Source organism: Lontra canadensis, unplaced genomic scaffold (genome assembly GCF_010015895.1).
Source record: "Lontra canadensis isolate GAN:19392208 unplaced genomic scaffold, GSC_riverotter_1.0 scaffold168, whole genome shotgun sequence".
Classification (NCBI taxonomy): Eukaryota; Metazoa; Chordata; class Mammalia; order Carnivora; family Mustelidae; genus Lontra; species Lontra canadensis.
The window spans coordinates 1,154,596-1,166,858 of NW_022631162.1; the positions used below are offsets into that span (position 1 = coordinate 1,154,596).

The window sequence follows — 12,263 nt, forward strand, 5'->3', positions numbered from 1 at the left end:
ATGTGAACGGAGAGGAAGTTGAGGTTGGTGACTCACTCTTCCTTCACGGTCTCTGAGTCTCACTGAACGGGCTCTGGTGTCTTCTGACCCACACCGAAGCCTGCTGGTTAAAAAAATTATAATGTTGCAATTCCTTTCAGACGTTTGTAAAAAAAAAAAATACAGTAAAATAAAATAAGTGATAATTTACCTCAGACGAGGCCGTTGATGAGAAAGCCGTTCAGCCCCTCTGACAGGGAAACACGGAGCTGAAGGCCTGGCTGGGAGGAGTCTCAGACTCAGTTTCGTAATCTGCCTCTGGGGGCCAAGCTCAGGGGAGGCAGCCAAGGCGGGCTCCTCTGTGACGCTCCCCAGTGCCATTTTCTCATCTCAGAAATTATTCTCTCAGCTTTCAGGAGTTTGCAGCACCCTGAAGTTCAGATTCTGAGAGCTTGGCTGATTTATCTTCTTCCTCAAGCTGAACAAATACTGACTGCTACATTTCTGAGGAAGATCTCGGGATCTGGAATACGGGAGAATCCTCAGTGAGGTGAGTCCGGTCAGGCTTTGTGTAGAGGACATGTGGGTCCTCCCTCCATTACAGGATCACAGGAGGCCAGCGAGTGTTTGAAACTTTGGGGAGGGGGGAGGGACCGGCATCAACTGTATTCTGCAAAGTGACAATCTCAGAGCTTTCATCCTAATCTTTCCTCTACCTGGGACAATAGGTATCTCGGGCTGTTGCAGATTTTAGAATCCATCCTGCGGGTGTTCACAGCGTGCGCTGATGTTTAGAAGTGGGCTTTGGCTTTCTTGCCTGGAGGGGGCCCAGGGAACTTGCCAGCTGTGGTGGGCACTGGGGTAGGGCACAGGGGGGTGGGAAGAGAAAAGTATTAGGCAACGATATGAAGCAAGAAAACACATCTGGACACAAACTATATTCTGTGGTATCACCCCAGTTTCACAAAACAAGAGAACACACGCGCACACACACACACACGCACACACACAGCAGAACGCTTCTCAAGTTCAGGGGCACGCTCACTCAAGCGCATGGCGCCCTAGCGTGTGCTGTGGGTCCGCTCTACCAGGGGCGGCGGACAGCATTTCAGGTCGTGGTGGCAGACAGGCTCCCCGGGCTCCTCTGAAGCAGAGGCAAATGGTCAAGTTTGTGGAAATGGTGGAGTTTGTGGAAAACAGGTGGTCGGAGACAAATCCGTAGCCACGTTTTGGAAAATGCTTTGGTCGTTCTGTAGGGCTCAGTACACAGACATTTCATGTACATTGGAGACACATGTAAAATCTTAAATACAAGTTTTGGAATTTCCTAAGTGTTAGATCAGCTTTTTACTTAAGCTGAGCAGTGTTGGTCAACTTTTCTAAGTATTTTCTGATTTTTTTTCTTGCTTTGTTCAGTCACTAACATGCTAGAATCAAACTATAATCAAGATTTTGTCCATTTCTTCCTTGTAGTTCTCTCCATTGTTAACACATGTATATGGATATATAGTGAGAAATATGCTCTATGACACTATTTATAATATGAATAATAGAAGCTCATAATAAAAAATATATATTATGACTGTTAGACCTATACGTAATTAAAACTGCTGCATCTTTCTGGAAGGTAGAGCCTTTGTCATGCCCTAAAACTCCAGTTCTGATTGAAATCTTTGTCGTAAGGTCTGTTGAAGGCTGTACTGACAGATTGATTGCTGTCTTGAATGTTTCCACCTACAGCTTCTAGCAGCAACTTTTTAACAAACTTTTAGTTACTTTTTGTCAATAACACATATGTAGATTTTTTTTAAACCAGTTTAGACATGTTGCCTTTTAGTGGTTTTATCACTTGATAAAATTCATCAGGTGAATTGCTGTGTGTTGACTAACTTGTAACACTCATCTATACTGTTCATTCTGTGCTTTCTTCTTCTTCGCAATACTTTCAAATTTATATCTTCGACCCCGCCTAGCAGGCCATAGCTTTGTGGGCACACATCCTCTTTCTTCCCTATCTACCCCACCATGCTGACCTACTTCCTGTTTTGTTTCTCTTCGGTTGGGGCCTTATTTATTTTTAAAATATTGGAAGAGTCTACCAAGGTTTTGTTCTCTCTTTTTAGTTGGCAGCTTTTTTTTTTTTCTTTTTTTTCTTTTTTCCTGACCTCGTGTATTTTCTTGGGGAACACTTTCCAAAGCACTGCTTGCTTTGCCTCTTCTTGTGGCAAGTCTTCTGTCTGTTGTGTTGGTCAGTATCACTGATTCGTCTTGTTGCGTTGCGTTTCAGCGCCATTGGACCCAGACACAGAATTCTGGTTTCAAAATTATTTTTTCTTCAATTTATGTTGGCAACACCTCTCTGAAACATTTGGGTTCACATATGTTTTGAAATTTGGAATTTGAGTGACTTAGGAAGGCTGTCTGGGGCACATACCACCTCTCGTGGATTTTGTAGTAAGACCTGAGTCCTGGCTCTCAGGCGACAGGCACTGCCAGTTGTAGGGCAATGCTGCGGGAAACAAGGACAAAAAGAAATGTAGAAAAGATTAAATGTGCTTGTAGCCTGCAGCCCGTTGAGCAGAACTTGAGGCCAGCAGAGGATAACCTTCCTCCAGGAAGCTCCCAGCTGTCTGGGTTTTGTTTTTGTTTTTGTTTTTGTTTTTGTTTTTGTTTTGTTTTGTTTTGTTTTTTTAAGCTCCTTGCTGTCTCAGTGGTAATGCTTTGCCAGAGGGAAAAACAACCCTAGTTTGGCAAAAGCTAAGCCTTCAGAAGTCTGTGCCTCTTCTTTAGCATATGAAAGTCCTTTTCAAACTTCCCTTATCTTTACTTCCCACAAACCCAAAGTCTGCCTTCAGTCACCCCTCAACCCTAGTGCAGTAGCTGCTCTTTCTGCCCATGAGTCCTCCTGGCCCCGTGCTTTAATAAAACCGCCTTTTTGCACCAAAGATGTCTCAAGGATTCTTTCTCGGCCCTCGGCTGCAGGCCCCAACAATGCCACTCAGAACCACATCAGCAGGACATGTGAGCACCTGCTTTAAGGTGGAATTTTAAAAAAAGAAAAAAAAAAAAAAAAACTACATAGGCTCCTGAGATCTCACATCAGATATTTTTCTAACAAATTTTGTCATCAAATTGACATGTACCCACACAACTTTTTGTTTTCACAATTTTGGGAAATTTCAAAAGTGTGGATTTAGAATTTGGGTGAAATACTATATGTAGGTACTCCATGCCAGTTTGCTGTTGAAAATGTGATTCTGAAACTTTGTAAATGATCCACTCTTTTCCTCTGGATGTCAAATTTTTCTTGCCATTTTGGATATTTTTCAGTTTCTCTACATTATGTCCTGATGTGGGTTTTTCCTGTCCTTTCCTATTTGGCTCTCTGCTGGCCAGTTCCTCGAGGATGTTCATGTTATTTTAATCCCAAGAAGTGTATCTCATTATTTCTTTAAATATTTTCTCCTTTTTGTTTTATATTTTATTCTTTTAACAAGTAACAGCATGTGGGTGTGGACACTCTGACCTTGTACCCTGAGAGGTCCCACATGCGTTTTCTATCTTCTATTTCTGAATCCATTCTGTCTTCTTGTGGGACAGGCTTCAATCTCATCGTACAAATCACTCACTCCTCTCCGAGTCTATCTGTTGAGGTATGTGGTCACATGATTATGATCTAGGAGCTAAGTCTTCTGAACTCCCAAGCCTAAGCTGTTAATAGTCATCTTCTGCTTACAGAGCCATGGGTTGAGGGAAGATATGAGAGAAAAAAATAATGACAAAAGCGGTATTTTTCACACGTAGTGATTTTCATAAGCTGAGTTAGATTCCGAGTTTAGGACACTATGTAAAAATATCCAGCATAAGAATACGATGGATTCAGGCTGAACATGTCTGTACATGCACATAACTTGCCAGAATTTGAATTTGCATTATACTAGTTTCATGAAGACCATATATTCTCTAGATTTACCTTTCAGGAAAAAAAAAAAAAAAAGAAGAAGAAGAAGAAACAAAGAAAAGGTAAGAAGTACATTTCATGCAGACAGCCTGACATAGCACAACGCCATGCAAATTTCTTGAGCTTAAATATAAAAAATGGAAAGGGGAGAAGTCAGGAAGACACAGTATTCAAGGCCTCCAACCCGGGCTAAAGATCAAGGAGTACTTCCCAAAGAAAACAGAGAACTACTGAAGGATTTCAAGATGGCTAGAAGTGTAGTGTATGGAGAGATAACTGAGTAGACAAAGTAGCCCGAAAGGAAGAAATTCAAGCAACTCTTACGTAATTCTGGCCAATCAGGGCTGTGATTCTGCACGAGAGAGCGGGTGGCCAGGGCACAGAGAACACGGAGAACGTGGCCCGAGCCTCAGGGAGAGAGGATGTGAGAAGGGCTAACTAGGGGAGAGTCAGGTGCGCTGGGCAGGCACCCAGTGGGGAATGGGGGCTGGGGGGGGAAGACGGTCACTGGGAGTGAGAGGCTGCAGAGTCAGGAGCCAGCAGGCAGACATCCAGGGGCAGACTGCAGCCCCAACAGGGGATGGCAGGAGGTAGCGGGGACTCTGACCCCCTACAGCCCACACTCCACACAGGGCATCAGCCACCTCTTTCCAGACCTCCTGCCACCACACCCACCCCCCAATCCAACCCAACTCAACTATCATTACTAAAAGGAAAGAATTTCTTAGAAATCCCGAATATAGCAGTTCTCAACCCATTTCCCACAGTGACACACCTGGAAATTAAGTTCCTCTTTGTCACACACACGCAAGGAAGACACCTTGGCATGGGTGCCTCCCTCACATAGACGCAACCGAACTTTTAAACCATCCGGATGAAGGTATAACACCGTATGGTATTTTTCTCTTTCAGGCTCAGCCACACCCGGAGAGATGGGGAGTGACTACAAGAGAATTATTCTGCTGAAGGGACTGGAGGTCATCAACGAGTACCAGTTCAGCATAGTCAAGTCCCTGCTGGCCCGCGATCTGGGACTCACCGCCAACATGCAAGAAGAGTATAACAAGGTCAAGATTGCTGACCTGATGGAAAAGAAGTTCCCAGGACCTGCCTGCGTGGACAAGCTAATAGACCTATTCAAGGACATGCCACCACTTAAGGACATTGTTAAGCAACTCAGAAATGAGAAGATGAAAGGTAATAAGGAAGACCCCACACCTGACTGCTCGCCCTTGGTCCCCCTTCCCCAAATTGAGTAGAAGAGTACTTGGTTGGGGCTGGCATACCCTTTCCTAGGGCATGACTCAGCGGCTGGGACCACACAGGATGCAGGGACCAACATGCTGACAGCCCTGGGTGTCCCCTTTCCTGGGAAGGGGACCGATTGATCAATCTGTGCTAGAGGGTGTGTTAGGACAAGAATGAAAGATAGAGGGAGTACATGAGAGCTTGAGGCTTCCAGTGCCTTGGAAATGTTAGCAAATCACAAAATAATCACTAATTTTAAAATAATTACGTTTGACCAATGAATGTGCCTTTTCTTTCTCTTTTTTTTTTTTTAAGATTTTTATTTATTTATTTGACAGAAATCACAAGCAGGCAGAGAGACAGGCAGAGGGGGGAGGGGAAGCAGGCTCCCCACTAAGCAGAGAGCGCGATGAGGAGCTTGATCCCACGATCCTGAGATCATGATCTGAGCCAAAGGCAGAGGCTTAACCCACTGAGCCCCCCAGGCGCCCCTGCATGTGCCTCTTCTACTAACACTGTTGACCACATGATCATCTCCCCTCTGGTAACAAGGGTGCAATGTTCTTAACATAAAACCTACTTCTCAGAGAGATAGACTACTTGCCTCTGGTAGGCAACACAGTGAAACAAAATTTTTAAAAAATCCAAAGGCCGATGTCGCCATTTTGTCACCTCACCAACCTGTACCTTATGTCCTTTCATTGGTTTCTGTTATTTTAATAGATCCTTTGAAGAATATGACCAAGCAGTCAGTGTCATGAAGACCTTGGATTTTTAAGGAAATGATGGGAGAACAGGCCTGGGAAAGGGTGGGATGGAGGCACATGGGAAGCCAGAGGATGGGGAAGACGTGCTCAGTGCATGGGGAGTGAGTTTGGAAACCACCACGGAGCAGGACACAGTCTCCCGGCCTGCGGTGTGGCCGTCGGTCCCCCGGGGCCAGGCTGGCTCCTGCAGGGCAGGCACACACTCCAGGGTACCTAGATCCCAAACAGGAGCTGAGAGGACTTGGCTTTGAAAGTGCTTCAGCTCCGGGTTCAGTGTGTCCTCCTTGTTTTTGTATCAGTTGCGAAGAAAACGAGAACAGAAGAAACTCCCAAGAAAAAGAAGCAGCAGGGAGGAGCAGGCCCCACGCCGGCTGCCGCCACCACGAGTAGCGCTCTGATATTCCAGACACAGAAGGGGGCCACCGAGTCTCAGGTAAGCTGGGGGAGGACCAGGGGCTTCCGGGCCCAGGCAGGAGCTCTGCCACAGGACTCCTCAGTTTCCTAACAGCGCCGATTTGCCCAATGGAGGCGTAATGGGTCATGTGCTTCGTGCCTCGTGCCTGGCAAAAGGAGGCACATAAATGTGATGGTGTCACCTCGTTTATGCAGATTTTCCGGAGTCTGGAACTCTTCCCGTCCCCACTCGGGGGCGGCCCCAGGCGACCCGTCTGCATCCGTGAGCATCGCCCTCCCGGGCTGTCAGCTCTGCCCGCCCTCACCCACTGCCTGTCTCTCTAGGTGACAGCCGGGGACGCCTGGCGTTTCTCAGGACACCACGCTCCCTGTAAGAAGAATCCGCAGCAAAGTAATGAAACTGTGTTGTGCTTCTTTTAACACTGAAAACCGCTAACAGGAGCATTAAACTACTTTCAGAAAAGAAAAACTGCCACCAAAGGGACGGCCGCGACCAAAAAGAATAAGGCGGCCCCGCCACAGACTGGGCCGGTCTGCCGTCCGGGAGGCAGCATGTCCGCAGCCGCCGCCTATCTTCCGCAGCCCCAGCCCTCAGCGTCAGCGCCGCTCTTCCCCGCCCTTCCCCAGGTACCGCTTCCCGCTTACCCTTGCCAAGTCTTCCCGCAGCCGGGAGCCGCCGCCGCTGTCCGTCGCAGGCATCCCAGCTCGCTTGGGCCAAGAGGCTCCCCTTGTTATGGGTAGATTGGTCACGCGAGGAGAAGCCACAGCCACAGAAAGTACGATGGCGGTCGCCGTGTGGCCTACCCCGGGCCAGACCAGTCTAAGTACGTCGGGGCTGTGGGGGTGAATGGTCCGGCTCCATGTGCCATGAACCCAAGACCCATCCTTGCCCGCCATGCTCACGGCACAGACAAGGTGATTCCCTCTTCATGACACAATTCTCCAGCTTCTCATGCAGACCAGGACACAGGGAGCAAGGGGACTAGAGGTGAACACAGCTGTCCTCCTGTTGCCACCCAGGACTGCTGTGGACTCATGGTTCCAGCCACATATCCCCCCCAGAGACAAGGAGAATGGGGAATTGGGGGCCCCTAACAGCCCTGTTTCTTGAGCGGGGATGACATGAGCTGGACCCTCAGCAGGGCCCCACATACACTGAGAACCTCGAATCTCCGTGGCTTGTGTGGGCGTCAGTCCCCCACTCCAGGGCCATCCCCGTTGTTTGTTCTTCACACTTTGTTTTCTTTAGCCGTTGAACATTGAATGGGTGGGGGATATATTTGAATAAAGTACTTGAATCTCCCTTCTGGGAGAGGCTGTAGTCATCCCCGATTCTACAAGGATCAGGCTTTCATTCAGAAAGATTCTGTCGAAATGCGGGTGTTTGGGCTCCTGGGCCGCTGTCTGCTCCCTCGTACGTCTGCTAGAGAAGCCGCCAGCTCGTCAGCTTTTCCTTTCTGGCAGGCAATTCCCTTCTAGCTCGGCTCCAGCTCCAAATACCTGTGAGGGTCGCTGCGGTCCCCCTGCTACCATGAAGGCTTCGCATGTGAGAAAGTGACCTGCTTGGAACTCCCTGCCCAGAAGCGTAAGTCTGTCTCCCTGTTTCTCTCCAACACAGAACCAGACGGTGAAGGGCCCACATCAAGCTGCTCCTAGAGGACGTGTCCTTCAGCAGGGCCCCCTGACGGTCCTGGTACTGAAGGCAATGGAGCCATTTGAATACGAGTCCCCGGAAGAGGGCAAAAACAGAATGTTTCATGCTACGGTGGCCACTCCCACTCAGTTTTTCCATGTGAAGGTTTTGAACAGCAGCCTGAAGGAGAAATTCACGAAAGAGAATATCATTACCATATTAGATTACTACGAGTGCAAAGGAATCCTGGAGATCAACAAAACCTCATCCGTGTACGAAGAGGACCCTTTCCAGTTGATCGTGGTCCCAAACAGCATCATCAAAAGAGCAAACGAAACCCCCAAGATCGATAATCTTTACAAGCAAGCATCAGGAACGTTTGTGTATGGATTATTTCTGCTGCATGAGGTAATCCCTTAAAATGGTTTTTATTCTCTCCATCCGTACCTGAAATTGAGTATTTACGCTGTCCAGGTTCTGCCCATGGGCCCGGGGATGGAGCCTGGCTCCGGCCTGTGACCCGACTGCAGATAGGAGGTCGAGTGTGCCACATGGCAGGAAACAGGACTAGGGGCCTGCTCTGCTCATCTGCTAACCGAGATACCTTCATGCAAATTCTTTGAAAAAGAGTCCCTAGAAACCTTGTCATTTCACCAGTAGTAATTATTTTCACCCTTCATGAGCAAGGACAGCACAGGGTATAAATCATAATTATATCACTGAGCTCCTCCATGACTGTATAAATCTTTTTTTTTTTTTTACTTTGAATAACAGATTGCCCTAACCAAGATTAATTCTGGCTGTAACACACATTCAGAGCGATAAATATTACTGGCTTCTATTCTCCTGAACGGGAATACTGTCAGCATGTAGGCAAATAATATAATCATTCAAGGCTCTGTCCTCTAACCTATTTATTTAATGCATTATTTATGAAGAGTTGAAGACTAAGCTTTCATATCGCATGATATTTGGAAGACGTGGCAGTCTAATTCCATTATTTCCCCAAAAGGCGGAGGGATGGCTGGAGAGTTTTACTGCTATGGCATGTCCATGAGTTCTAGTTGGTGTGATGCATTCAATAATCCCCAGAATTTACAAACTGTCCCGAGCTCCCCTGGTATCCCAGAGGATCTCACACGATCTTACATGCTTCATGATCCTAAATGCCTCTCTTCCGAGATGGCCCCTTAGTTTACTCCCGTATCTTTCTTACACTGTCTTTAAGAGACCATAGAAATGCATTTATAGAATGAGAAGTTATAATTTAAGAAAGTGAGAAGCCATAGACCGTGAACTGTAGGATCCTGGTCAGTGGAGATAAGATTTGGAGAAGAGTGGGTAAAGGAAGAAGGTTCAAAAAGAGAGTGAGTTACCGGAAACTTACTTGTTATACCAATTTCTTCTAACCGACTGAACGAATAGTCATGGCCGTGTTCGTTCCTTTCTGCCTAAGGACAGGAGCTAAAGGAGTCCGCCAGAGTTCAGCTCCTCTGATTCCAGTTATCTTAAGCAATCAACGCTTCCCTTGTGGTGAAGCAGCAGAAAATAGGAAGAAACCTCATTGTTCTAGAATTGCAGATAGAAAATATCTAGAACGAGAAAGGGGAAGAACACACGAAAGCAGGATAATCAAAGGCAAGTTCTCTGAGAAGCCCTTGCCACAGCGGTGTGTGCATCGCGCCTGTGATTGCTTTCTCATGTTCAGCATTTCCTGTGCCACCAGGTGCTTCCTCGTGCATGTGAAAGTCACTACTATGACTTCAGAGACTGAACACTGCATTTCTGTTACAGAAAAAAGTGAATCGGAAGACGACAGTGTACGAGATACAGGATAACACAGGAACGATGGAGGTCGTGGGGACCGAGAGGTGGCACGACATCAAGTGTGAGAAAGGAGATAAGCTTCGACTCTTCTGCTTTCAGCTGAAGACAATTGAGCAGAAGCTGAAACTGACGGGTGGAACTCACAGTTTCATCCAGGTGGGAACTGGACAGAGGCATGTTAGTTTGCCAAAAGAGGCAAATAATTTTGTCCAGGTTTTGAGGGCACCAGGTGCCTGTTTTCAGACACATAGGGCCCAGCAGGTGGGAGGAGAACACAACCATGCCTTGCATTCATTTTTAAGTGGAGGATTTTTAAAAGGCTGTGAGGAAATGAAATTCACATAAATTTCAAAAAGATAGGACGCTTAGGCTAAATAAGGAAATATTTGAAGACGTTAGGAAGGCAGGGAGGCAACTTTTCATAATGGTTGAGAGCAGAGCTTTGAATAGGATGGACGTGATTAGAGTCCTGGCTTCAGGAGTCACCACTTGCCTGACGCTGGGGAAGGAGCTTGAGGTCCTCTGAAAGGGTCAGTCTCTGCATCATAGGGTTGGTGTAAGACCGTACATGGTTAGGGGAGACCATACACATTATCTAACTGCCCAACACAAAAATGGAAATCAGTCTGCACTAGGTAGTTTTCTGCAGCAAAGTAGGCACTGGAAAGAGTTCTAGGCAAAGGCAATGATGGATGCATATCCTCAAAACTGAGAGACAACATAGTTTCTGTACAACAGAAATGCCATGATGTGGAGACGGTGGCAAGATGAGGCCAGGGAGTAAAAACAGGGGTCAGGAAGCAGATGGTGTCTTTCTTTTGTGAGAAATAAATGGAAATGGAACATTCATTATGAAAGTAAGTAACCACTTGAAAAATTTCATGCAGAAGAATGCCTGATGACTTTGACATTTTAGCAAAAAGTATTCTAGTAACTCTCTGGAGAGATGCATTAGAGAGAGGCCGGGTTTGGAGGCAGGGACAGCAAGCAGCAGCCGCACTTGCCAGTTTAAGGATAATTCTTAAAGTCATGGGAGTGAAGGATATTGCACAAGAGAAATAATACTATAAGAAGTGTATATTCATACAAATAAGAAACCGCCTGGCTGAGGGCTTACTGTGTGCTGGGAGCCGAGACAGTGACGAGGACACGGCCATTCTTCCCGTTTCATTGATAGAGACCCTGACAGACATCATTATCATTGAAAGGCAGGCGACAGCCCTCCTTGGTACAGTGCAGGACGCAGGAGAGAGAGAAGGAGTCTCCAAGGGGACAGGGGGCGTTGACGGAGCCGGAGACCCAGTGCCGGTGGGAGGAAGAGCTGCACACCTTCTCAGCAGGGTCTCACCGCGTCTTTCCCTTCTCTCCTCTAAGGTCGTCAAGGCTAAGAAAAGCAAGAAGGAACCAGTCAATTTTGATGTGAAGGTGGAATTTGATATGATGAACTCGCCCCTGGATCAGCTCATGGGCTTTAACAGTGGTCTGGTCAAGACTGAGGATTTCTATTAAAGAGAGATGCAGCAGGAGTAGCCCAGCACATTAAGGGCTTTTTATATCTGCGTTGTAGATTATATTTCTTTATTTCATAAAATTTACTTGTATTTTTCTGTATTTTCTAAAAATAATACATTTTGCATCTAACACAGTTATACTGCAAAAAAATAAAACGTCCTTTTACAAAGAGCATCGTCTGCCGAAGTCTCTCTAAAATAGCAGTGAGCTGTGTGACGGTGGTGGGTCTGTGTGCTGTGAGCCATGGGGGGGGCGGGGGCGACGGCTCTGGACCTCACCAACATGGGGTCTGCGTGCAGACTGTGGCTTCCAGAGGGCAAGGCCCTCACTGGGGTCACCTCAGGTGACGCATGTCGGTCCCACAGCCTATCTGAAGATCAGTGAATCCTGGGCCCTGGAGAAAGGTTTATTCAGTTTCCTCCCCCCACAAAAAATAACTCCTTTCTGCACTTAATGCTCTCTGAAGGGGAGCACTTGTGTCACTGGTTTCTCTGGAAGAAGCACAATCGCTGTTTTATACAGAGAGGCCAATATTTTCAAGACGCTTCCCCATCTCCAGCCGCGGTGAAGTGCCGGCTCCCATCCCCCGATCTGGAGGCACACCACGCTATTACCCTTCAGTGGTGTTTTCTTATTCTCACATTTTAAGTGTGTGGATTCCAGACCACGTGACCCAAGGAGGGACATGCAAAGAACAAAAAGTTATAAAATAGCGACTGGCATCTACTCTAAGTGCAGGCACATACCACCTAAAGAAATTAAATTCCTAAAATCCATATGTAAGCACACAGTTGACTCGGTTTCTGGGGATCGCCGAGTAGCCTCCCCCCAGAAGCAACAGCATGACTCCATCCTGGGATGGGGGTGAGAGAAAGCTGACTCAGCAGGTAAGTGCCACAGAGGCCCCAGGGGTGAGGGGCTT

General features: G+C 47.0%; 1 protein-coding gene across 1 annotated transcript; it reads left to right on the top strand.

The window, feature by feature from the left end:
- Positions 1-328: 328 nt before the first annotated feature.
- LOC116859956 (myeloid cell nuclear differentiation antigen-like) lies at positions 329-11,436 on the top strand. Its single transcript, XM_032845700.1, has 7 exons — positions 329-529; positions 4,853-5,137; positions 6,255-6,388; positions 6,829-6,996; positions 7,988-8,410; positions 9,797-9,985; positions 11,204-11,436. The coding sequence occupies exons 2-7, from the start codon at positions 4,873-4,875 to the stop codon at positions 11,336-11,338; spliced, it is 1,314 nt and encodes a 437-aa protein (XP_032701591.1). The 5' UTR covers positions 329-529; positions 4,853-4,872; the 3' UTR covers positions 11,339-11,436.
- The last annotated feature ends 827 nt before the right edge of the window (positions 11,437-12,263 follow it).